Source organism: Telopea speciosissima, chromosome 9 (genome assembly GCF_018873765.1).
Source record: "Telopea speciosissima isolate NSW1024214 ecotype Mountain lineage chromosome 9, Tspe_v1, whole genome shotgun sequence".
NCBI classification, from domain to species: Eukaryota; Viridiplantae; Streptophyta; class Magnoliopsida; order Proteales; family Proteaceae; genus Telopea; species Telopea speciosissima.
This window is the reverse complement of record NC_057924.1, coordinates 11247352-11274582: the sequence shown is the minus strand read 5'-3', so window position 1 is coordinate 11274582 and position 27231 is coordinate 11247352. Positions and strand designations below refer to the sequence as shown.

The 27231-nt window shown below is 39.4% G+C and overlaps 3 protein-coding genes across 5 annotated transcripts in view; 2 read left to right on the top strand and 1 right to left on the bottom strand.

Moving 5' to 3' along the window:
• LOC122641155 (secretory carrier-associated membrane protein 2-like) overlaps positions 1 to 13899 on the top strand; it is a 47677-nt gene extending 33778 nt beyond the window's left edge. For both annotated transcript variants that reach the window (XM_043834490.1, XM_043834489.1), the window contains 7 exons: positions 97 to 159; positions 300 to 393; positions 887 to 932; positions 1033 to 1100; positions 2423 to 2471; positions 13256 to 13321; positions 13403 to 13899. In XM_043834490.1, coding sequence (XP_043690425.1) covers positions 97 to 159; positions 300 to 393; positions 887 to 932; positions 1033 to 1100; positions 2423 to 2471; positions 13256 to 13321; positions 13403 to 13489 — 473 coding nt within the window. In that variant the 3' untranslated portion in view covers positions 13490 to 13899. The remainder of the gene's footprint in view (positions 1 to 96; positions 160 to 299; positions 394 to 886; positions 933 to 1032; positions 1101 to 2422; positions 2472 to 13255; positions 13322 to 13402) is intronic.
• Positions 13900 to 14893: 994 nt separating this feature from the next.
• Positions 14894 to 18559, top strand: LOC122640380 (pentatricopeptide repeat-containing protein At1g73710). The gene is made up of 2 exons (XM_043833548.1): positions 14894 to 18165; positions 18443 to 18559. Exons 1-2 carry the CDS (start codon positions 15047 to 15049, stop codon positions 18444 to 18446), a joined length of 3123 nt encoding a protein of 1040 aa, XP_043689483.1. The 5' UTR covers positions 14894 to 15046; the 3' UTR covers positions 18447 to 18559.
• Positions 18560 to 25206: 6647 nt separating this feature from the next.
• Positions 25207 to 25850, bottom strand: LOC122639451 (glycine-rich protein 2-like). 2 transcript variants are annotated; one of them, XM_043832313.1, is made up of 2 exons: positions 25325 to 25850; positions 25207 to 25281 (listed from the first exon to the last, which is right to left on the bottom strand). In XM_043832313.1, exon 1 carries the CDS (start codon positions 25794 to 25796, stop codon positions 25326 to 25328), a length of 471 nt encoding a protein of 156 aa, XP_043688248.1. In that variant the 5' UTR covers positions 25797 to 25850; the 3' UTR covers positions 25207 to 25281; position 25325. The 2 variants fall into 2 exon arrangements, with proteins under 2 accessions (XP_043688248.1, XP_043688249.1); XM_043832314.1 differs by having other exon boundaries at positions 25222 to 25287; positions 25322 to 25850.
• Between the last annotated feature and the right edge of the window lie 1381 nt (positions 25851 to 27231).

The following is a 27231-nucleotide window of genomic DNA, read 5'->3' as shown; positions in this document are numbered from 1 at the left end:
TAGAAGTTCTAACATCTAAACATACTGTGTTCTGTGTACCTTTCAGTTGTTAAAGCTTTATTAGACTTAGGTAATTTACAATTTTTGAACTTGCAGGGTTGGTAGTATGTCTATTATGGAATATTGTAGCAGTTACCACAGCATGGATCAAAGGAGAAGGTTAGTTTGAAAAAGAGTATCTACCTTCATATTTACTTCCCATGTCTTGATACATCTAATCTCTTCAGAGCATTTGATTTGGATCTAATCCAGTATTCTATATTGCATGATCATTTATAACATCACATCTGGTGTTTTAGGTGTGACTATCTGGCTCCTTGCCATTATATATTTTATATCAGGAGTGCCAGGAGCTTATGTACTGTGGTACCGTCCTCTTTATCGTGCTTCGAGGTACTTCTTTTCTTTGATTATTGCAGACTTATCTCTTGATGTTAAATGTGTTCACTATAAGGGTATGCTGTAGAGTTAACAGACTTGTGACCTGAGTAGGACCTATCATTGGTTGTCCTATAAACTTTCTGACTGACGGACTAACCAATCTGATGATCATAACCATTATTATTTGTGGCATGTCTTTTTAGGTTGTTAGGTAAGGATCCTGAGGATAATTCACTAGTGTGAAGATCTGATCACTAACTACTATCCAACTAGGTAGATTTTGGGTGCTTTTTCCTTGGTGAAATGCATGAGGATCTAACAGTACTGTACCTGCTTTTCTTTTGGCACATCAAAACTTATTTATGGTCCGTAATTTCGTTCTATTTGAACTGCCCATCGACAAGATCCTAAATCTCTGCATCTCATCTTCTGTTCTGATTTGAGTTTCCACTCACAATGCTGTGTTATGTAATCACATTGCTGCCCTGCTTTTCTATTTTGTCAGGACTGAAAGTGCATTGAAGTATGGGAGGTTTTTCCTGTTTTACTTGGTAGAAAATTTTCTCTAATTTGTTATTGTACATCATATTTCTGCATTGAACAGGACATGGAAGGGGTCCTAACTTGTTTTCCTTTGTTTTTCTGGTACAGATTCACATTGGATTTTGCATATTTTCTGCAGTTGCCCCTCCTATTATTTTCAAGGGGAATTCTCTTACGTAAGTTCCTGTTCATAGTATTGTCTTGCTTTTTGGATACGAAACTACTTTTAGCTTAAACTAAGTTCTTGTTGAGATTGTTTAGATTCAAATACTACTTTTGAGTTTTGGCTTAGATTAGGATTTGTCTTTTATATGTTTCAGATTCATACTGTAGATGCAGTAAGTGCTCAAAGAAGTTAACAAATAGGAGGGCAGGTTTAATTTGCAGTTGGACCTGCTACAGTTGTGTATTCATTTTTATGTGTCAAGGCCGTAGCAAAACTTGAATATGCATATTTACTTATGCTGACACAATAAAATACATCTGCATTGGATACAGCATTTGTGCTTCCATGAGTATCTGTTGTTCCCATTCAAAGGATATAAAACAAGGAAATATCTTAGCCACACCCTGTGGGAGGGGGGGGGGGGAAAGGAGTGTCAAATCATTTGTAACCTGACTTTTCTGCCTTCCTATGCATATTACAAACTGTTTTTTTTAGTGAAACGGGTAGAACTTTGTAATTCATTATCTTCCCCTTCTCTCTCGCATGAAACTGCCTTCCGCGATCTCTGCAACTCAACCCTCAGCTCTCCTCATCTCTGCAATTAGATGGTGACATTGGCGGCTACAGCAGACCACAAGTTCTGCAGCATCAACAGTGTTCAAGTTCTGCATTCACACATAGGGTTCATCCATTTGAAGGAGAGATTTAGATTTTGTGTTCAAGTTTAAGGTTTCACAGATTATGGTTTAAGGTTGCCAGAAAAAAATGGCTGGAATGGAGGAGACGGTTGATTTCATGGTTCGTGGAAGTTCAAGGTTCAGTTCACGCTTCATGGAGATTCTGGCGCCTTTAATATTTTCTTGCAAGATTTCACTGTTCATGGCTCCTTGTTTAGGGTTTTGACCAAATGACCATTTTTACCCCTAAGAGGATGTGCTATAATATGGAAACGAGTGTATTTAAAGTCAGTTTACTAATTCATTTGACACCTTCGGTGGTGTCACTTCGCCTCTCATAAAACAAACATATTTTTGTGGTATATCTAGTGAATTTTACAAGAAGAAACTGTGTAGAACTTCCTTGGAATTCCTGAAGATAGTAGTATTGAGAATGATATCTATTTAGAAGCATGGTATCACTGTGTTAAATGTCAAATGTCAAAATTTGTCCAATAACTATGTCCTGGATTTTGGTAAGTGAAGTCTTTAACCTGCTTGTTTCACACTAAAGATGCAACCCCCCTTCTATCTACCATGTGTTTTTGTCTCTAGCCTCTGCCATTATTTTCTTTGCTAGATTGCTGATGATGTTTATCTGATGTGCTTTGAACAGAGGTATCTTGCCAGCAATTTCTCTTCTCGGCGACAATGCTTTGGTTGGGGTAAGTTAATGCTTATTTGTAGTTTATTTTTTTTGCCTTTAGTTATATCAATTGTAGTTCAATTATCAATTGTCAAGCAGTTTAGCTTGCTAGTAGAGTTTTCTGTATTTACCTAACACATTGTTGACCTTCTTTGTGTGAAACATTGCACATTCAATTATCAATTGTCAAGCAGTTTAGCTTGCTAGTAGAGTTTTCTGTATTTACCTAACACATTGTTGACCTTCTTTGTGTGAAACATTGCACATTCTTTGGATGTGTCAAAACTCTAATAAACTAGTGAAAATGATAATTGCCTAAATTGCTTTGGTAAACTGGGGGAGGAAGGGTTATCCTCTCTCTCCAACACCTCCCCCCGCCCTCATTCCCTCTCTCCCAAAAGTCTAGCTTTTTTGACGTTTGGGCTTGGCATGTGTTTTGAGCCAGCACGAGCTAATCTCAACCTCTAAAATTAGGAATCTTAGGACCTTTTGTTCTTAAGGTAGACCAATGATCACATACTTACATACTTAAATAAGACCAAAAACACCAAAATCAATGCATGGACCTTTGTTAAGGATCCTCTCAACATGATCCACCATTGTTGTTCCCCATGGGCAGATGGTGTTCTATTCCGAGCATTGAATAGAAAGGACATGGTTTGAAGTAGCCATGTCTTAAATTTCATATTCAAACATAGTTGGCAACGTGTGGCCTAGGCGTCCAGGCTCTTTCTTGGGTCCAAGGCAACATCATGCCTTGTTGACACTTCACGAGTTTAAATTGAGTTATGTTATTGCTTTGTTTTTTGATAACATGCTTACATTATATGTTAGTTTTCTCATATTAAGTTATTACTAGCATACTTATACCATATTGCATTGATATAGCTTCTATGTTTCATATAAGCATTAATTATATAAAATTGTCATTGCTATACTATACATAGTCATAAACTACATGTCAAGGGCACCTTGACGATGCCTAGGCGAGCACCGTATCGCCTAGACACCCCTCCAACGCCTTGGTTGCCTAGTCACCTTGACAATCTTGTATTCAAATTCAATTAAATACCTCCCCATGTATGTCCATGCACACCTATAGTACACCGACCAATATTGTATACTCTCCCTTAGTCTTGGATTTCTCACAGCTGTATTTTTCCACTTGCCAAACTCTCTTTCAGTTGAAATTCGATATGTGGACAGGGATTTGAGGCTCCACTAATTCAAAAAATTTGGGTCCCATTTGATTTGTCATGTGAAAGAATTCACCCTTTGATGAGATTCATAGCTGAACTGGCTTGATCAATCTGGTCATCTAGACTGAGAAGTGAGAACCGGGCCCGAACTGGGATTTGTCTCTAGTAGGGTTTTTAGAGATTGGGTGGTCCTATAGCAACCCCAACCTTAGGGTTTTGACCTCGGGTTTTGATGCAGATTCATCACCGAAATAAGCTTGTTTTATTAGGAATAAGTCTAGGGTTGGGTTCTATATTGTAGAAATTAGTGAATGGCTTGATTGATCAATGAGATCAGTCAAGCTCTCTATTTATAATAATAATAATAAAAGAGATTACAAAGGGAAACACTGTTCACGACACTGTTCACGTGAACAGTGGCACAACCCAAATATAACTCTAATTCTAACTAGTTAAATAGAGCTAGAATAGAACTAGGAAAGGGAAAATAACTAAAATAGAAATAACACCCCATGGGTCGATCTTATATCATGGATCGACCCATGTCACACGTAATACCCAAATACCCATATTCCAACACTCCCCCTCAAGTTGGTGCGTAGATATCAATCATGCCCAACTTGCACACTAGAGGTTGAAAAACTTTTCCACTTAAGCCTTTGGTGAACACATCAACCAACTGTTCCCCAGATTGCACATAAGGAACACAAACTGTCCCATTATCCAGATTTTCCTTGATAAAATGACGATCAATTTCAATATGTTTCGTCCTATCATGCTGCACTGGATTATGGGCAATGCTTATTGCTGATTTATTGTCGCAGTAGAGTCGCATAGGCAGAGTAATAGGAATACTCAAATCTTGTAACAAAGTCTTGAGCCACAATAGTTCACAAATACCAAGAGCCATAGCTCTAAATTCAGCCTCTGCACTAGAACGGGCCACCAGTGTTTGCTTCTTGCTGCGCCATGTAACACAATTTCCACCCACAAATGTACAGTAACCTGTGGTGGATTTTCGATCATGGGAACTAGTCCAATCTAAGTCAGTGTAGGCCTCAATCTGTAGATGATCATGACGAGAGAATAATACTCCTTTACCAGGAGCCGACTTCAAGTATCTCAAAATCCTGAATACTGCTTCCAGATGATTAGACCGGGGATCATGCATAAATTGACTGATAAGACTCACATCATAGGCAATATCAGGCCTAGTGTGAGATAAATAAATTAGTCGCCCAACTAGCCTCTAATATCTCCCTTTGTCCACTGGTTCACCATCAGTGTCTCGAAAACGAGCATTTGCCTCAATGGGAGTATCCACAGGAGAACAGCCTAACATGCCAGTTTCAGAAAGAAGATCTAGAGTATACTTGCGTTGAGATAAGAACAGCCCTTGAGAAGAATGGGCCACTTCAATCTTTAGAAAATAGTGAAGTATGCCTAGATGGAAAATTATCACCTCCAGTTTGCTGACCGGCCCAGTTCCCCAGTTCCTCTAATAGGGGGATGGTGGACCCCACCCGGGCAGGGTGTTTGGGCATGGGTAGAGAGGTCATTTCAGCCCCCCTTTGTTAGAGGAATTGGGGAACTGGGCCGGTCAGCAAACTGGAGGTGATAAAGATCCATGCTTAGATCCTTTATGTCAAATTCCTTGGCTAAATAATTCTTCTACTTGGAAATTTCAGCAGGGTTATTTCCAGTTACAATTATATCATCGACATATACTAGGAGGAGAGTAATAATGCTGCCCGATGTCTTGATAAATAAAGTGTGATCTGCATTGCTTTGTTTATAACCAAATGTCAACATCGCTGCGAAACGACCAAACCATGCACGTGGTGATTGTTTCAGACCATACAACGCACGCTTAAGTTTACAAACCTTGCCATGAGTTGCAGCAGATGAGAACCCAGGAGGGACATCCATATATACCTCTTCCTCTAATTCACCATGGAGGAAGGCATTTTTAACATCAAGCTGTTGTAGACTCCATCCTAAGTTCACAGCACAAGAGAGAATTACCTTGATAGTGTTCATTTTGGCAACAGGTGCAAAAGTCTCCAAATAATCTATCCCATATGTCTGAGTAAATCCGCTAGCAACCAGCCTTGCTGCTTTAAAACGATCAACAGTTCCATCAGCTTTTTGTTTAATTACAAAGACCCACTTGCAGCCAACAGTCTTCTTTTGTGGTGGAAGTGTGACAAGATACCATGTACCACTCTTCTTTAGAGCTAGCATTTCTTCGATCATGGCCTCCTTCCACCTAGTATCTGCAAATGCCTCCTACCAAGTCTGTGGTATGGAAACGGAGGATAAAGAGGAAACAAAAGCATGAAATGATGGGGATAAAGATTCATACGAAACAACCTGTGATATTGGATGTTGCGTACAAGACCTTTTTCCCTTTCTAAGAGCAATGGGTAGATCAAGTGATGGATCAGAAGTAATAGGAGAAGTAGCAGCATTTAAAGGATTAGAAATATTACCAGAGGAGGTGTCATTCGATCCTGGGTCAGAGGACAACTCTTAGTCTGGTAATGCTGAAGTGGTGGGCTGTTGTTACCCTTTTTTCTTTCGATAATACTACTGTGTGAAATCTTTCATTGGCTGTACCTGCTGCTCCCCTTGAACATCATTATCTAAAGGTACATGATAGTCATCAATAGGTTCATGTAGAGGAGGAATGGGAATCGACACTTCTTCTCGAGTAGGAATGGACTCCCCCTGAAGAGGTGCCGAAAATGGAAAGAAAGCCACGGCCTCATGAAAAACGACATCCATGGAAACAAAAACACGACGAGATGTAGGATGATAACATTTATACCCCTTTTGGGTGGGAGAATAACCAATGAAAATACAGCGGAGACCGCGGGGATCAAGTTTGCCATGGGCATAGTGGTTTCGAACAAAACAAACACACCCAAAAATTTTGGGAGGAATAATATAAGAAGAAGACCCCTTCAAAAGATCAAGAGGAGATTTATAGTCAACTACCCGAGAGGACATCCTATTGATAAGATAAGCTGCTGTTAAAACAACCTCCCCCCAGAAATGAGAAGGAACATGCATTTCAAACATAATAGAGCGAGCTACATCAAGAAGATGTTTATTTTTGCGTTCAGCCACTCCATTTTGGGGTGGAGTGTCAAAGCATCTGGTTTGATGAATAATACCCTGAGTAGCAAGAAATAATTGAAAGGCTCCATCTAAATATTCACGACCATTGTCACTCCTGAGAGTTTGAATGGTAGCTTGAAACTGAGTTTGAACCATGCTATAAAAGACTGTAAAACAGGAAAAAACTTCACTCTTGTGTCGCATTAAGTAAACCCAAGTGGTGCGTGTGTGGCAATCAATAAAGGTGACAAACCACTTAAAGCCAGAAAATAGAAGAGGTACGTGAGGGACCCCAGACATCAAAATGAATCATAGAAAAAGGCTTGGAACATCTTTTATTTGAACTAGAATAAACAGAACGAGTTTGTTTTGTAAAAACACAAGTCTCACATAATAAAGAGTGAGGGTTACAATGCTAAAATAAAACAGAAAAAATCTTAGCTAAGGTTCCTAAAGGTGGATGGCCCAGTCGACGATGCCATCGGTGCAATTCAGATAAATGATGTTCAGCGGAAGTAGCAGTAAGAGCCTGGCCAGACATAGTAACAGCATGAGAGATAAGATCATCGTCAAGCAAGTAGAGACCACCATGCATTTTACCAGTTCCAATCGTTCTCCTTGTCCCTAAGTCCTGAAAGACACAATATTTGAGATCAGATGTCAAACTACTGATAGAAAGCAAATTAGAAGTTAACTTAGGAACATATAAAACAGAGGACAAAGATAAAGAAGGAGAACAATGGATGGCTCCCTTCCCTGAGACAGAGGAAAGAGAACCATCGGCTATTTTAATTTTATCTTTGCCTGAACAGGGAGAATAACGAAAAAATAAATTGGATTGACCAGTCATGTTGCCAGTGGCTCCGGAATCGATTATCCAAGGATGAGATAATGCCGAAGCACAATGACCAGCAAAAGAAATACCTGGTTTGGAGAAAATAAGGTTCGATTCAGAAGAGGGAACCACAATCGAGGTAGAGGCAGGTGCAGATGAAGAGGCGAAGGTAGTCATCATACGACGAAAGGCAGCAAGTTCCTCTGCAGAAAGTGTGGTAGTAGGGGCTGTTTCAGTAGCTTCAGAAAGATGGGCCTGTGTGCCACCACGACCACGGCCACGGCCTCGACCACGACCACGACCACCACTACGACCATCAGAAGAGTCAGATGGCCGACCATGTAACTTCCAGCAAAAATCCACAGTATGTCATTCCTTTCCACAATGAGTACATTTAAGAGGTTCCTTCTCAGACGAGGAACGTGTACTAGTACTAGAAGAGCCACCTCTAGAAGAAATTAAAGCAGATCTCTCTGGCTGTGTAGTTGGTAACATGGTGGAACGACGAGTGTCTTCCAATTGTTTTCCAATTGTTTCATAGAGTAGGCTTGCTCCAAAGTGGGAAAAGGTGAACGACTCAGAACTTGAGACTGAAGCTGATCATATTCCATATTAAGGCCAGTCAAGAAAGTGTATACTCTGAATTTATCCTCCCTAAGCTGAAATTTGGTAATATCAGAAGGACAATCAAGCTGAAAGTTATCATAATAGTCAAGCTCTTGCCACAGGCTATGGAGTTCACAGTAGTATTCAGATAAAGTAAGTTCACCCTGTTTGGTTGCATGGAGTTTTCGTTGAATATCATAAACTTGTGCATCATTCCCTACTTGGGAATAGGTACCGTTAGCAGCTTTCCAAATTTTTGCGGCTGAATCAAGTAGTGTATAGCCACGGGCAATGGATGGAGTCATTGCACTGAGAAGAAAAGCCATAACAAGAGAGTTGCTGGAACTCCACTTGTCTTGTAATGTACCAGCTTCACTTGGTTTGATAGTGGTACCATATATATATCCCTTATAGCCCCTTGAATCAATGGAAAGAAACGTTTGTGTAGACCAAAGTAAATAATTAGTGCCATCGAGCTTTATCGGGCTGACTGGAAAAGAGAGATAATCATGATGGGTCCCTTGTGTAGAAGATTGGCCAGTGTTGGTGGTAGCAATGGATGCAGCTGAATCAGGCATAGTGATAGAACTTCAGTAACCGAGAAGTGCAGGAATTTACAGAATATTCTGCAATAGGCAGCAGTGCTTCAAAATAAACTTTGCAGGTTGTATAAAGAAACAACTACAGTGTTGTCAAACAAAGAGAAGTTGCAGATCTGTATACAGAAAAAAACTGCAGGGCTTCAAAAAAAATACTGCACTCCTGCAAAAAAAATCTGCAGATCTTCAACAAAAAAGCTGCTGCAGGTCTTCAATAAAAAACTGCTGCAGGTGTTTTAAAACAGCTGTAGGTCTTCAGAAAAAAAAGGAGGAAAGGAGTCTGCAGATCTTCGCACAATATGGATTTGCAGGTCTCAAAAAAAAATTCTGCAGGTCTGGAGAAAAAATTCTGCAGGTCTCCAGAAAAAAATTTTCAGGTCTTAAAACATCTGCAGGTCTTCTAAATAAAATTCTGCAGTGCTTCAGTCTTCAAACATGGAGAAAAAAATACTGCATGTCTTCAATCTTCGAGAAAAATAAATCTACAGGTCTTCTAAAAAAAATCTGCAGTGCTTCAGTCTTCAAACATGGATCTCACTGTGCATGGAGATCATAAAATAGGATAAAGTAAAGGAGGTAAACTCTAGGGCAAGTACTAGATCATATTTAGATCACCTCAAAGTACTGCCCCCATGAAATAATGGAAACGAGAGAAGGGAAGAGAGAAGGAGGGTTTCGGTTGATTTAGGGTTTTAGGGTAATGGGTTAGTTGATCTAGGAGAGATCAATTGTAGAGGGAGACGATGGAAGAGAGCAGAATTAATTTCTCAGATATCGAGTTTAGGCTTTGATACCATGTAGAAATTAGTGAATGGCTTGATTGATCAATGAGATCAGTCAAGCTCTCTATTTATAATAATAATAATAAAAGAGATTACAAAGGGAAACACTGTTCACGACACTGTTCACGTGAACAGTGGCACAACCCAAATATAACTCTAATTCTAACTAGTTAAATAGAGCTAGAATAGAACTAGAAAAGGGAAAATAACTAAAATAGAAATAACACCCCATGGGTCGATCTTATATCATGGATCGACCCATGTCACACGTAATACCCAAATACCCATATTCCAACATATACATTTTGGGCCTTTGATCCCATATGTTTTCAATGTAATAGGTTTCTTTTATGGACCTAAAGTATGGGTAATAGGGTTGCATACGAGATTAGATGTTTTAGTTCCATACTTAATTTTATTACTTTCGTAGTTTTTCTTTAGTTGGGCTGGATTAGGACTCTGGTTCGAGTCTATTTCAGTTTCCTAGTCAGTTTAGGTTACCTAATAGATTAAGGATTGGGTTAAGCCTTTCCTTTTTAGTGTAGGAGTCTATTTTTGAGTCTTTTATATAAGGTTGTAAGGGGGGAAAGTATTGGACACAAAATTTGATATTAATGAAAAGCTTTTTGCTACTCTTCTTCTTCTTTATTGAAGATTTTTGTCTTGTGTTTGATCAAGACTGGTGGGATCGATGATTGATCCGATCGACACCTTGCGGTGGGAAGCCCTGGTGGTTCATTTGAAGAAATCGGTGTTCGATCCGATTGACACCTTACGGTGGGAAGCCCAGGTGGTTTGTTTTGGTTCTCTTTGCATAATTGCATCTCCATTACTGTTCTACAGTCAAGCAATCTGATCTCAAGGTTCTCTTCATCAACTATCAGAACACATATTTCAATGGTTTTGTCTGTGACATTGGATGAGTGGATTAATGATGAAATTGATTCTATGGTTGAGGTAGGCAGTAATTCTTCTGCTAACAAAATATATGATTTATTACTCCCATCCCTAACCTAATATATTTGGGTTCCCATTGTTCTCTTGGTTTTTTCCTCATATGATTTATTTCCCATTGTTCTCTTGGTTTCCTCATATGATTTCTCACCCCATTGTTCTCCTGGTTTTACTCTAAAATTGATTCACCTTTTGATAAAAGATCCTCGTTTGATTCCTAGTTTGACTATTCAAACCTAAGATTACACTAGGTTCAGATCAATTTGATATCAGAGCAAACTTGGTCGATGATCCAACCCTTTTGCTGGCTATCCGTCAACAACTTCAATTTATGCAAGAGAATCTGAAAAAGACTCAGTAACAATGCAAGGAATTCAATAACCAATTGCTGGTCAAATCTGATTGTATGGACTCTTCTTTTGACAAATTGATCACATTCGGTTGAGCCAAAGGTGGATGAGCTAGAAGACGAGCTGACAATGATGGGGGACGAGATGGCACCGCTAGTCGTTGACGATCAACTTGTGAAAGAGAATATACTGTTTGATCTCTTGAGTGAACCAATTGATTTTGTATTTCCAAGTTGCTACTTCAACAACGATTTTGTGTCGTGGATTTCGTACCGTTTTATCATGGTCGGATCGATGATTTCATACAGTCACGGATGGATGCCGATCAAGTGGTTTTGATTCTCCCATTTTAAAAAACTCGAGGGAGTTTTTCTCAACACTATGAAATTGATGTAGATTTGTGGCTGAACTGGCTTGACCAGTCTAGCCATCTAGACCTAGAACCGGGCTCGAATTGGGATTTGGGCCTAGTATGGTATTTAGAGATTGTGTGGCCCATAGAGACCCCGACCTTAGGATTTCTACCCCAGATTTGCACCACCCTTATTACATGTATAATTATAGTTCTTACTTTGGGAAAACCACAAAAACAGATTATCAAACATGTTTTTTTAATGGCAATAAAAATAGGAAAACAGAAACAACTCGAAACAGTTTTTTTTTACATTTTCCTAACAACAAAAAAGTTTTCAAATGGGTTTGCATGTTGGTGAGGAAAAACTTATTTTGACAGCATGTAGCCAAGATGAGTTCTTGCATATCTTTTTCCCAGAATAAACATGTTGAATAATGTACACCAGAACACCGTGGGGGTTTTCTGGTCATTTTACAGTTTTAATTTTATGTTTATGTTCCTCCTAGTTAAGTTTGCTAAGCTAGGGGTATTTTGGACATTAGGCTGTAATCTCTCTTATTATAAATACAAGGCTTGTTTGATCACATTGATCATTCAAGCAATATTCTCTAATTCAGATCTGCTAACTAAACATTTGGGCCCCATTTGTTTAGAGGGGACTTAGGTGGGGTGGGAGAATTGGAGTGGGAAAATGCTGATGTGGCACTTCAAAATCCCACCCGTAGCCTATTCAAAGTCCCACCAATGGTTACTGTTCATGGGAAAAGTAACTTTACCTCAACATTTCCACCCTAACAAAACCCCACCAACATGTGGGTCCCATCTTCCCAATATTCCCACCCCACCTTTCCCTCTAAACAAACAGGCCCATGGGATTATTACCATTGACATCCATTTTGATATTTGTTGTAGACCCTGCTTGGGTCAATATTAATATTGAAATGAAGCTGAAATTGTTATTTTTACAGCAATTGGCCCTTCAATGTTGTTTGTTATGTGAGTAATTATTTACATGGCCAGATGAAAGCTTATCTACACAGCCTTGACTTTTGAGCCACTTGAACTCGGATCTTATCAATCTGAACTTTGGATAGAGCACCGCTTGGATGCTTACATTTTATATTTCATGACCATCTTAACTATGTGAGCCACCATCTTGCAGGTTTTCTTCCTTGTATTTTCATCCATCAGATCAGTGGATGGTTGATATGGTAATATTAGCCGTTGGATATATCAGGGATCATGTTGTTTGGCAATGTCAATTTTAGGTGCCAAAAACATATTGCCCACGGCATATTGAATTTTTTCTTAATCGTCCAAATTTGACCTGTTTGTGCCACATGGTGTAATGCTTTTGGGCTTCAATTTACCAGTGAAGTATGATAGACAGTATGGCCTCAATATGGTCCCTGCATATAAAGTTGATTGGTTGTTAAGGAAAACCAAGCCCTGTTATTATTATTGTTATTGTAAAACTTCATGGTATTCCCCCTTTTAGGTTTTGCATGCAATGAGTCCCAATCTTGTAGAGCATGAATGAAGCTAGATCCATGATCTTCTCCAACTGATATCTCCTCTCTCTCTCTCTTCATCTTCGGGGGGTTGCGGGTGGGGAAGGGAGGGGGTAGGAACATTCTAGAGGTAGAACATTGTAACATAATGGGTCACTACATTAATTACGGCATGCAGCCCTAGACACTTGAAGGGACTTGATCTCAGAATCTGATTGCGAAGTCTTGGTCCTAGATTCATAAAGATCCTGATAATGTATGTTCATGTCCAATCATTTTTTTTTTTTGAAGACACATCCAACCAGTTGATGTCGGAATTATTTTGATATTGGTTTGAGCTCTGGACCTGGATCTGCATGGGTGATTCTTGGATCTGATTTCAGATCTTGTGGATTCTACCTGTACCCCTACAAATTTTTATAATCTACATTTATAGCCAGATTGTGCTTACCCTAACGTACATCGACCCTGTTTTAATTATTTTCACAGATTTTCTATTTCATTGGATTTGGATTCTTCTGCGTTGAATCACTGATCAGTTGCTGGGTTATTCAGGTTTGGTTCTCTTCACACTACATATTCCTCACCCTTTTTGCATATCACTACAGCTTCACTATTCTTTACTGTGGTTTGCAGCAAGTATACATGTATTTCCGAGGTAGCGGCAAGGCTGCAGAGCTGAAGAGGGAGGCTGCAAGAGGAGCCGTGAGGGCAGCGCTATGACATGGCACCACGGGAATGGTGAATGAAAAAGATGGATGGGCGACATTGGATGTGGGCGGAACTGTGGAAGAAATAGGGAAAATTGCTGGTTTAGCTGTGGGCATTTTTGCACACCATGTTTCATAGCCTTTTATAGCCCATTGTTTATGCTGTTTATCAGGGAATATTATGAGAAGACGACTTCAATGTACAAAGAAGAGGTAGGTCAAAGCATGTTGAAAAGAAGACTTAGTGTGATTTTATACTGGGGAGGGTACAGTTTCTTTACAGTCCATTCTTTACACATTTGATTTAGTATTTGATTCTATATGTATCGTGCTGATGCTCTTTTTTCTGTTGGTTTTTTCACTCGAACGATGTATCATTTTGGCATTGAGAGGTATTACTAGCCTTGTAAATTTGGGAAACAATCTATCTTTGTTGTGTCATTACTCATTCCTAACTGAATTGTCATTACTCATTCCTAACTGAATTCGATCATGTTAAGTTTATAGCTCCTCCATTGAAGTCATTATTTTTCAAAACTTTCAAGTCTACACCTGATTCATTTGGCAATGCAACTGCAATCTCCAGCACAGTTCTAGGAACCGGTATTTGGATACAGGATTGGTCTTGGCCAACACCGATCTAGATCGGTCTGTATTGGACAGATTTGCACTTGCTTTTCAATAAAAATCGTTTTTTTTTTTTTAAATCTTTTTACATTTATTAGTCCGTATCAAAGTATACTCTCAAAATGCGAATAATTATCACCTTCAATTCGCTGCCAGCTCCTAATTGCCCCCAACTCTTCACATATGAGCGAAAATGACCACCCTATCCCACCTTGGGCAGTGTGTTCAGGCAGGGGTTAGGGTGGTCATTTCAGCTCCTATGTGAGGAATTGGAGGAATTGGAGCGGGCAGCGAATTAGAGGGGATAACGATTCGTCAAAATGCACTCAGAAATCAATATCTTTGAGGGCAAAACCATCTTTTAAGATCGATTGTATTCTGATCCCAACCGGATTGGATCCAATCAAACCAATTCCCGATACCTCAAACCATCATGTATTGTCATAAATGCCTTTAGATACCCTTTTCTCTCTTGTGATGCAGTACGAAGAGCCGGTCCTCCAAACTAAGCTAGTAATACAAACCATGGTTTCAAAAGTCGTGAATAGATCGGTGAATCGGTTTATTTGGATTGGAATCGACTATGACTGATCCTATTATTTTGGGTGATTTGGCACGAAAAATTCATGCAAAGAAACCCTAGAATCTGTGTTCTCAGATCTGAGGGCCGATTCTGAAGTGCTTGGGATCGATTCCGACGATCAGAATCAGAATTGGCAGGGACTGATTCGATCCCCCGATTCCGTGTTTTGAGACGCTTATACAATACCACATTGCAGGTTTAAGAGCTCCCGCACGGAGGCCTGCATCGGCGCTTGGGCAGATTATTTCGGCTGAACAGGTGGTTTAGTCATCAACGAAAGGAAGACGGGCTATTCGTTTCGTTGAAACCCTCAAGGCTAGAGCTCAATTGCAGAAGTGGAGGGCCAGCTGTTGGCGATCAATGATGCTTCACTGTTATAATTCTAGAGAGATTGGGCGCGATAATATTCAGAATTCAGTCCAATTTCACGTACTTTCTCCGTGTAAGCTTCAAAATCTCCAATCTCGTTTTATTACTAGGGTTTCTCTTGGGTCCCCGAAAGAAGTTAACGCTTCTTCAGAGTCTAACCTCCATTGCCAGAGTACTAGAGACAGACATTCAAAATTTGCACCTTTAATTTTACCTGCTTTTGGAACCGAACAGAACTTGCACACACCCGTGAGAACCTGGCTTCGTAGGCCAAACCCTAGAGGAACTAAGATTTCTGTAGGGTTTAAGCTCCATTGTCACACGAGACCTGTAGTTTCTGCAACAAAATCCCCTAAAAAAACAAGGAAAAAGGCAGACGATGGTCCGTTGCATTCAATATTAAGCGCCTTAAAGACCAAAGGCGACATTTCTGAAATCCTAAATTCGTGGATCGGAAAGCTTAGTCCGAAGGAACAAACTGTAATTCTCAGAGAGCAGAGAGATTGGGAAAGAGTCCTCCTTGTGTTCCGGTGGATGAAATCCCAGAAAGACTACGTACCCAATGTAATTCATTACAATGTGGTGCTTCGGTCTCTCGGTAGAGCTCAGAGGTGGGATGAACTACGGCTCTGCTGGATTGAGATGGCGAAAGAGGGTGTTCTGCCAACCAACAACACTTACGGGATGCTTGTCGACGTTTATGGAAAAGCGGGTCTGGGTAAGGAAGCCCTTTTATGGCTCAGACACATGCGATTAAGGGGTCTGTTTCCGGATGAGGTTACGATGAACACTGTTGTCCGGGTCCTCAAAGAAGCTGGAGAATTTGATCTAGGGGAGAAATTCTTCAAGGATTGGTGTGCAGGACAGGTTGATTTGGATCATCTGGATTTGAATTCAAATTCTGATTTGATGTCGGAATCGGACCCCATTAGTCTAAAACATTTCTTGTCGACTGAGCTTTTCAAAGCTGGGGGCCGGATCCCTACTTCCAAAATGTTGTCTTCTGCTGCAGTGATAGAGAGTTCCGTTCAAAAACCACGACTTGCTGCTACATATAATACATTGATCGATCTTTATGGCAAGGCAGGTCGGCTGAAGGATGCAGCTGATGCATTTGCTGAGATGTTGAAAGCTGGTGTTGAACCAGACATATATACTTTCAATACCATGATCTTTATTTGTGGGGCTCATGAGCATTTAGCAGAGGCAGAAGCTTTGCTTAGTAAGATGGAAGAAAGGGGAATTTCTCCTGATACCAAGACTTACAACATCTTTCTATCTCTGTATGCCAATGTGGGGGACATCGATGCGGCCCTCAATTGCTACAGGAAGATCAGAGAGGTCGGTCTGTTCCCTGATACTGTAACCCACAGAGCTGTTCTTCATGTATTGTGTAAAAGGAATATGGTTCAAGAAGTTGAGAGTGTGATTAAAGAAATGGATAAATCTGGTTTACATATTGATGAGCATTCTCTTCCTCCTATTGTTAAGATGTATGTTGAAGAAGGATTTCTCGATAGGGCAATGATACTTCTTGGAAAGTATCAATTCAATGATGTGACTACATCCAAGACATTTGCTGCAGTAATAGATGCTTTTGCAGGGAGGGGTCTTTGGAAGGAAGCCGAGGCCGTGTTCTCTGGAAATAAGGATTCATCAGGACACAAGAAGGACGTTTTACAATACAATGTCATGATCAAAGCATATGGGAAGGCAAAACTGTATGATAGTGCTCTTTCACTCTTCAGGAACATGAGAAGTAATGGAACTTGGCCAGATGAGTGCACGTATAATTCTCTCATTCAAATGCTCTCGGGTGGTGATTTAGTGGATCAGGCAAGGGAATTCTTGGCTGAAATGCAAGAAGTAGGGTTTAAACCACGGTGTGCAACCTTTTCTGCTGTTATTGCATGCTATGCACGTTTGGGCAAGGTTTCTGAGGCAGTGGATGTTTATAAAGAAATGTACAAAGCAGGAGTTGAACCGAATGAGGTTATTTATGGGTCTTTGATAAATGGCTTTGCTGAAGCTCGGAAGGTCGATGAGGCCTTTTACTATTTCCATGTGATGGAGGAATCTGGAATTCCTGTGAATCATATAGTCCTCACATCTTTGATTAAGGCTTACAGTAAGGTGGGATGCTTGGAAGGAGCACAGAAGCTGTATGAGAAGATGAAAGATTTGGAGGGTGGTCCTGATATTGTTGCATCCAATAGCATGATCAATCTCTATGCAGATCTTGGGATGGTATCTGAAGCTAAATTAATTTTTGATAATTTAAGACAGAATGGCCAGGCAGATGGCGTGTCATTTGCCACTATGATGTACCTTTACAAGAGCATCGGCCTGCTTGATGAAGCTATTGATATTGCTCATGAGATGCAACTATCAGGTTTGCTTAGGGACTGTCCTTCATTTAATACAGTGATGGCATCTTATGCCACGAATGGACAGCTAAGGGAGTGTGGTGAACTGTTGCATCAGATGGTAACACAGAAAATTTTGCCTGATAGTGGGACTTTTAAAATAATGTTCACTGTGTTGAAGAAAGGGGGCCTACCAGTTGAGGCTGTGATGCAGCTTCAGTTATCATACAGCGATGGAAATCCTTACTCCAGGCAAGCCATAATAGCCTCCGTCTTCTGTATTGTGGGTCTACATGCTTTTGCTCTGGAAGCCTGTGAGACCTTCACTAAGGCTGAAGTGGGTCTTGATTCTTCCATATACAATGTTGCAATATATATTTATGGTTCTTCTGGGGAGGTAAACAAGGCTCTCAATATTTTCATGAAAATGCAAGATGGGGGGCTGGAACCAGACATTGTTACTTTTATCAATCTGGCAGATTGTTATGGAAAAGCAGGAATGGTGGAAGGCGTAAGGCGGATTTACAATCAATTGAAATTTGGGGAGATCAGGAGCAATGAGTCCCTGTTTAGGGCTATTATAAGTGCCTATAAGAGTGCTAATAGGTATGACCTTGCCGAAATGGTTTGCCAAGAGATGAAATTCACCTTCAACATGCAAGAGCACTCTGATTTGGAAAAGGAAGTTGAATCTGATGAAGGAATTTCTATACCTATAGAATCCACAGATCTCATGACTTTGAAATAACCTAGTAAACATCTCTTTCTCATGGTGTCCGAGAAGGTCAAATTCCTTGGCAGATTCTCTAGCTTACAAGGGGGTATGAAAGGAGTTTACTTATATAGGTCCATATCTGTGCAGTGAGAGATTCTTTTGTAGAGAGTGTATTCCAGGGCCCTAGGGGACAGTTTTGGGGCTTGAGAAAAACTTTTGTATTTCGTGTCTCCGTCTTGCTTGATGTACAGTTTTCTTGTGGCTTTTGCCTAATACAGTCAGTTAAACCATCAAAAAAGAAAACAAGTGATTAGGATGTTTATGTTGTATGAGCAGAATTAGTCATGTAAATCTTGAAGCTATTTATTTGTCTACACTGTATAGTACATCAGTTAACCAGATGAAAGATTTTGTGTTTCTCAAGTTTAATAAATTCCCATGCAACATATAATTTTGTCAATTCCCATTGTCACTTACCAGTCACAAGTAGATGGCATTACAGTGAAATAGTGTATTAGAGACATTAGAGATGGTAATTAATACATATAGACATGATAGTCACAAGCCAAAGTTCTAGCACATGAAAGTTGAAGTATAATGTGTCTAGGTGCATTGCAATGGTAGCTGTAGTACCGTCACTCTTGCTATTTATTCAGGGACAGGAGTTCGAGTTCATTTACAGTTGCTAGAGAAGGACCCTTTCTTGCACGACAGAGTGTCTTAGGAACAACCACCTCTCTCTCTCTCTCTCTCTCTGCTTTGTTGAATTGTCGTTTCTATAGTCACAAATAGATGGGTGCAACAAGACCTGTAAAACGAAGGAGAGAGCTGCTTACTTTCACATGCTGGTAAAAGGGAATATAATTTGACTGAAGATTTTTCTTTTTGTTGCAACATTTTTTGTGGCACAAGAAGGAAAACCCCCCAATCCCATAACCCCCTTAACCCAAAATCCCAGGTGAAGGCAAGATATGAACCTAGAATGTGGTGAGAACAGGCCACTGGCCCTTACAAGCTATGCTAGCTGGTACCTTTCATATTCTGAACTTAATACCATATGTTGTAGGTCAAGAATATTCAAAGCATGCTCATTTACTGAACAGAATTGCTAATTTTCTAAATCTGTTTGATTTGGATAGTGCAAGACTATCAGCAGTTCTAGATATACTATGGTACCAATTATAGCATCCGCATCTATTAGGCTCACAGTTGTGTACTTTTAATTGCAAATTCCATTGACAACAATCTAAAACAGAAGGACAATGATCATGTACTCTGTTTATCTGGATGTCATTCCGAAGCCTAATGTACCCAGGAGCTTCTGTGAGCTTTCTACAGGAAATATCTACAAAATTCATGGTTCTATTGAGACCATGTTTCTGGCTTTTGAAAGAAACCTAAAAATTATCTGGAAAGTTGTCGATACTGAAACCTAGTTATAGGACCTTTATTTACACTTTGCCCTATCTCTTTTGATTCACTGAGCACTGGAATCTGCTCATTTTGATGAGTCGATGAAATTCACCAAATTCATCAACAATGACTACAGTAAGGAGGGATTGGTGTAGAATGTCTAAAATCCCAAATATAGTTGAATGGGTATTACCTGTCCACTAGATTGAAAGATCCATGGATTTAAAGTTCTTGAAGGTATTAATGTTGTAAATTGTGATCCAGCTTACAGGTTAATTTCCATGTTGAATGTTTATCATTATTGTGATGGATTGTCTTTAGAATCTGCAGATGGAGCATTATGTAGGGTAAATAGACTGCATCTTGATTCTGGATTTCATTCACTGTGCATCAAATAGGTGATCAACATGCATGAAGATATTAGTAGTAATTTCTTTACTTAACCAAAAGAATAAGGGAAGGTGAACACACATTGATCATAAGAAACTTAAATATATATTTAGAATATAATATCAACATCCTGTGAAAATCTGGAGACTTTCTTCCAAGAAAATTGTCAAATTTTGGCTGCGAAGACATTTGACAGGATACAGTAGTTCTGTATAAGATTTCTTATGTATATATGCTTCCCCTGTATATTCCTTCTTTTGTATATTCTTTCCTTCTCTGTAAGTCGCTTGTTCCTCAAGATTCTTGTACTGAATTCTATACATTGAGAATAATATACCACCAGAAGGCACGGTGGAATCCCTTGCAATATCAACATCCATTAGTTCTATTTATAGTCTTCAAGATGTTAGAAGTCATACAAGTGGTACTCGAGTTATTGTTGGTCTCCATGGAAAGCTCCTCAACCTTCTTTGCAGCTATGTGGTACTTAAGACTTGCTATAGCATCCCACTATGTTGCTTATGGTTTCCATTGAAACCATTTTCTCTTTGTGCTTTGCAGGTCACTGATCCTGAAAGTGACCAAATGTGTTTTGTTTTTTCAAACAAAAGGGTCAAAAAACCATCCAGTTGCCGTCTATAGAAATTATCCAGGTTCTGAAGGGGAACTTAACATTGAAATTTGAAGTGGGATATAGCTATTGTATTCACTGGTTTTCAAGATATTCCATCATAGCCTTCAGCGTATTGAAATCAGCATTCATGCACCATAAGAAGTGATCTGATGTGTTCCTCGGCATGGGAAACCCACAGCAGTGTGAATTCAGTTAGGGATCAGCAAAAGAACTCTTCAAAGTACTTTGGGGAAAGATCAAAGTTGAACCAGCAATCAGGTTTGAATTAAGGAAGATCTAATGGTTAACACTGTAACACACTTGGAAGAGTTCAGTGCATTTATTTCCATTCTATTACTCTGATTCTAGACTATCAAAATGGAGTTCTAACCTTTCATCAGAAAAAAAAAAATGGAGTTACAACCTTCAGTTACCATAATGAGTGATAAAAACTTTCCTACATTGAACCTGCTAGTATTAGCAAGACTGGGTTGAAGAAGATTAATGAACCCTCCTCCATTCTGTTACTTTCATAGCTCATCTATCATGAACACCGAGTGTTTCGATTAGAGAGAGAAATGAGCTACTAAGCAAACTATCTTATTTTACTACCATCATCTGCAGCAACATTCAAACAGCATTCATAATTGGGGTAGATGGAACTATCACTTTTGTACTGCACCAGCCAGCCAACCCAACTAAACCCAGAAGACAGCATTTTTGTGGGACCCAATCAATTACCACATAGATCTAGCAGAAGGGTGAGCTTGTATTTGATAGGAGGTTTGCTCTTTGTGGAGTTCCCAGTCATTTAGAGCTTTACTTGCTCCGTTTTGTTCATTTCTTCTTCCTCTTTCCCCATATTGAAATCATATATGAACTTTTAAAAAACAAGGGGTTGAGATTGGCATTATGTACCTCATTAGCTAATGTTAAGTAATGGCTAATAGTGAAGAGAGAACCTCCTCACCATGGAGACCTGAAGTCTTTGATTAACATAGAAAATGATATTCTGGCACGATATAAGGGGGTAAGGGAGTCAATTGGGACGGGTCCATATGATTATCGGTACTAAAGGTGTCAATCCCAGTACTGTCCCATTTAGTAAATAGGACCAAACCTAGGTCCCAGTCCCGATTATTAACGGAACAGATGGTACCAGTTCCTGAATAGTTATAGACTTGATGAAAAAGGGAGAATAACTTTAATGGTTCTAAGATGATTCTATTATTAGAAAACAATTTAGAATACAAAATCAAGATAAATTTCATTGATTTCCTTCTTCAAACTCCTCCCTATGATCATATGTAAGCTTTTCAAAACGACGTCTAAGAATTAATGAGGATGAAATAAACAAGCACATAAAAGGTTTTAGTGTCATCACAAAACAAGTTTATAGAAATAGAACTAAAGGTCCATAAGTTGAAACCTCTATAAAAAAAAGATATCATTAAAATACATCAAACTATAACCATAAAACTTCAACATAAAAACATGAAATATACCCTTTGAAAGGGTACTCAGTTTTGGTAGCTAGCGGATATTTTGGTACCGGTACTATTGGAAATCTCATCCCAAAACCGTCCCATCTCATTTATTATTTGGTACCTAAATGAGATCCCAATACCATCCCATTTGTTAATGGAATGATCCAATACTTAATTTTAGCAAGACAGTTCCTCATTCTTTAGTTCCAAATTGACACCCTTAATAGAGGTGAGAGTTAATAATGACACAAGAGTCTGGCCATAAGTTTATATTAATGATATAAAGAGGTCACAGTTGAAGGAAACTTAAAGCCATTATAAAAACTTTCCTTGCGTTGCATCATAAATTCTGAATAGAGTAGATAGTTTCTCCCGGACTTGGGTGCTTTGTAGCGCGATACACTGTGTAATACACATCCAACGGGCTGTAATGCTTGGGCATGTAATCCAACACCCAACCAGTGTATTGAGCTGCATGTCCAAACATTACGGACCATCAGATGATGTGCTACACACTGTATAGCGCTACAGAGAAGCTCTACGCGTTTCCACCCGCTCTCCTTTACTCATCCTCTCTTCCTCGCTGTTTCCCTTTTTCATTTAAAAAGAAAGGGTGTTTAAATGCATACAGTGGGACTCCTCCATCTACTAGTTGGGTAATAATTAAACCAACCTAGCAGTTGTCTTTACTCTTCACTCCCTCGACGATATTGGTGGTTCTACAACTACTGTTCTCTCTCACTCTTACCCATCGCTGAAACTCCAAAATCTTTCACCCAAAAAAAAAAAAAAAACCTCCAAAATCTCATTTCAGGTTTAGATTTCACGTAATAAAATTTAGGATTTCAAAGTTTGGGAGTGTTTGAATGACACGTCTGGCTCTACTGATGTATTTAGTCTCTTCTCTATTCTCAAAAGTATTTAATGTAATTTTTCTAATAAATTTATCATTTCACATAGGAACTATATAAAAATATGAGCAAGAGTTCTCCTAGGGAAGGTGGCCTCTGTGTGCACACGGGCCAATGAGAGTGTGTATAAGTATCATGAGGTGGACTTTCTCCTTTCATTGGGGTTGGGGTAGTCATTTCGCCCCCCACCATGTCTGGGTGTGGGTGATACACTCTCCCATAGGAAATTTTTCTCCATAAAATATTACACTAAATGATAGACAAAGTTTTCCTCCACCCATAGAGGACGGTTCACAAACCCCTCCTAGGGTTGTAGTATGTTCCAAAATACCCTTGATATCCTCTACCGCCCCTCAATGAATGGGATCGGTGGAGGGAAACTCAATCCTTAAATTATTTTCAATCTTTTTTTTTTTACACTTGCATTAAACAACTTTTGAGAATAAATCAAGAGGCTAAAAAGTAAGGTTATAAATTTATTAACACCTTAGGGGTTTCAAATTTGGACAAAGTTTTCTTTCACTGAGCGATGAAGGTTCACCCAACCATGGATTCACAAGCTTGTGGGTTGTGGTTGATGGAAAATTCGGTCCAATTTTTGTGTATTTATTATTTGGAAGAGGATTCTCTCAGCTAGCAATGTACTATACACCCTTTCACATTGGTTTTTTAATCATTATTTATTTTTGTTAAAAAATAATATAAAAATCTAATGTGAGAAGGAAGAGTGCCACACTCTATACGTTAGAGCCTTTTATCTTTTTCATTTTGTTGAGAAATGTTTTTTGTGGGAGAGTATACTATCTTGCCTAGATACATAGGGGGGCCAAAATGATTGCCCGCGTTTCTTGTGCATGTTCCCATTGGCCCACACGTGCGCACATAGACCACGACAACCCCCCACCCAATGGAAACACTTCCCCTCACTTTATAAGGTTTTCAACGTATGTGACAGAATAGAGTATTCTCAAGCTTTAAAAATGAACTACTAAGAGGCAGACAAGGGAAAAAGTAGGCGGTGCTGAACTGATTAGGATAAAACGGAATCTCCACAAATGATCACTTGATCCTTTCTTTGTGGTTATGGTGCTTTCATCCTAGATGATGAAGGTTTTTTCTTGGCAGGTGTTGCTCTCAAAGATATTTTAAGGTCTGCCATTTATTCTGAATGTGCAGTCATGAGACCTGGTTTTAGTGCACAGTGTCAGAATGGATATCGATAACATGCAAAACTGATACGATATTGATATGGTATCGGCCTGGATCAGTTATATCAGACAAAATTACCCCTAAAATTCCTTAAAAAATGAGTTTTTTGACCATTTTACCCCTTGTCCATACCGTGCTATTGATATGGTATCGATGACTAGCAAAACCAATACATATCGTCGAATACGGGCAAAACAATACCGGTACTTAGAACCATGCATGAGACTAGGCTTGTTGCTTGCTTTGTAGTTGGAAATCCATGATTTGATGATGGAATCAGATTGTGCAGATTTAATTAAATATGTAAACATCTTTCTAATCTACCATGGGAAATTTTACCACTTATGCAAGACATTTGGAGCTTTCTTTCACACTTTCATTCTATTATTATTATGCATGTTGTGCGACAAACTCTTTAGCGCATCTTTTAGCTGCTTTTGGAATTTCTTTTTATGATTCATCACTTTGTAAATGGGTGGGTATGTCTCCTTACTTTCTTTGGGATGTACTTGAACTTGATGGGGGGTATATTTCTAATGCATAACTTTTCATTTGACCAAAAAAAAAATAAAAATCACTTGATCATTTCTTATACTTAAAAACCATCCCAACCAATATTGCAAAGATGGAAAATTATCTTCTTCAATTCCTAAAGTTCGATAGTGCGGCAATGTGGGTGGAGATGTGACACATGATAGCTCAGATTTAGGAGGGGAATAGGGAGGGGGTAAGACACCAGCCAGGAGATTCGAACTCGACACCTCCTGATGAACATGGGCATGAAGGGCACCAAAACTCACCATCTGCACTAAGCAACTGATGATAGATTCATGAATTTCTTATTAGCGAGCAAACTATTAAATTGTCTCTTTTATTATCGAACTAACAGTCCAGATCCATATATAGATTATAGAAAAAAGATTTAAAAAAAAGAAAAAAGAACATTAAAACCAACTCTTAAACCCTCCATAAAGCCCCAGCTCCCCCAACTGCACTCCCCATCCCACATAGATCCCCATACATAATATAGCATCTAATAGTTACACATCTAAAACTCTCATTAGTAGAAACCAAAATGATAAAAGATACCCGGTTTACCGGCAACCGGTAAACCGCCGTTCCAGTGACTAGTAAAAGTTTTTCCTTTTTCACCTTTAATCCTTGTTTTAACAGTAAGCAGTACACTTCTTCTTGCAGTCGATGGTGCAACCACCACCACCACCGCCACTGCCGTAGTTCTTACCAGAGTGGCTGTAGGAGGTGAAACACTTGGCTGGGCACGTGAGCTTCTTCTTGTAACAAGGTCCTCGCTCCTTGCACACTACTGTGGGGCGTATAACGCCACCCTTAGAGTAACCCCCACCGGGACCGCCATAGCCAGCACCGTAACCTCCGCCGCCTATACCACCGTTTCCCCACCCGTTACTGAACCCTGGAATCCCAAATCCACCACTACCCGGACCGAAGAAACCTCCCACCCCTCCATTATTTCCACCTCCCTTGTTGTTGTTGTTGGTGTTCTTTAGTTCGGCATCAAAAGGTCCACCGGAATCTGGGCGAGCAGCGGCGGAGAGGGAGGTGGTGGTAGCAAGCAGAAGCGCCATCATAAAACCGCTTAAGAAGTTGAAGGTATTCATTTTTTTTTTTTTTTTGTTCTTTCTGGGTTTGTGCTCTCTTGTTTCGTTGATGTTTAAGATCAGAAGAGAGGGGAAGGTTTGGTATTTATGTAGCGAGGAGGAAGAGGAAGTCAAGGAAGAGCATTTAAAGGGCGAGAGAGAGAAGGGTTGAAGGATTGGATGACAGGTAAGAAGCGCAGGAGTGACTAGTGAGTGAAGGGCCTACTAGCGTGTTGGTCAGGTCTGGTAATGCGCCATTATTAAAGCTGCTTCTTCTTCTTCCTTCCTTCTCTTAATATTTATGATACATTTAAAACCCTGCCCTGCCCTGCCCACCTCACTTGGTACAGCGTTGGCCCAATTTTCTTGTAATTTTGAGATGTGGGTCTGTGAGATTGGATAAATAGCGACGTAGCCACAAAGGCGGATAGGGAGACCTGGTGAGAGCGAAGGGGAATAAAGGAAGAGAGTTTGTTCTTGGCAGGGACCAGGTTAGCTATTTGTATCTGGTCTCCAACACTCACAGCAAAATAGCCCAACACTTATTTGTAGAAATGTTTAGTCGAAATTGAATGAAATCTTATACAAGAACCTTTCTAGAAGAAAAAAACAGGAAACTAGATCAACCTGGGAGTGTAAATCGATTAGGAACTGGGTATTCGGATTGGTTCTAGAGAGTGTTAGTGTGATAAGGAATCGAATTGAGAATTGAATTGATTCTGAAAATCAATACTCAAATCAAACTTGGTCAGTTTGGTTCGGTTTTCAATTCTTATTTGATTATAAAATTTGGTTTTTATATGATTCGGTTCTAGTTTTTGTATTCATTCATATATTATAATATACTAGTATTATAAAATCAAAATTCTTTTGATTTGGTTTCGGATTTTGCAATTATAGTTATGAGTTCATCAAGTTCTAGATCAACCTAGACCGGACCAGGCTGGTCCTTGGAGCATTCATAATATATGCTTGCTATTTTTCAATAACAATAGGTTAGGGCGTCGAACGGTCACAGATCCAAACCAGACTGATAAGATGTTCGGTCCTACAAAAGCCAAATTAAAACCGACGATTTTGGTTTGTTATCGATTTCTTTTAACGGTCTTTTATCTATTTTCGGTCTCATATCATTTTTTGATATTTAAAATTAAAAATTTTGTTGTTTTTAATTTCGGTTCAAACGGTCGGTCATGTCAGTTTTTTAACCCGATTCGTTTTGATCTTTTAACAGTTTCTAAAAATCAAAGTCAAAATAAGAAGCAAACCAATTGAATTCGACCTAGATCCAATCGTCTCGACGGATTCGATCGTTCTGGTCTCATTTTTCAACATATTAGCCAAGTGTGTAAAAGAGTAGAGCTTCAAAGCCCTTGAATGTGATCAGTCCGTATGTGTGTCAGGCACATTAAGACTGGAACGGGTTTCTTCGATTCATTATAAATGGGGATGGTTA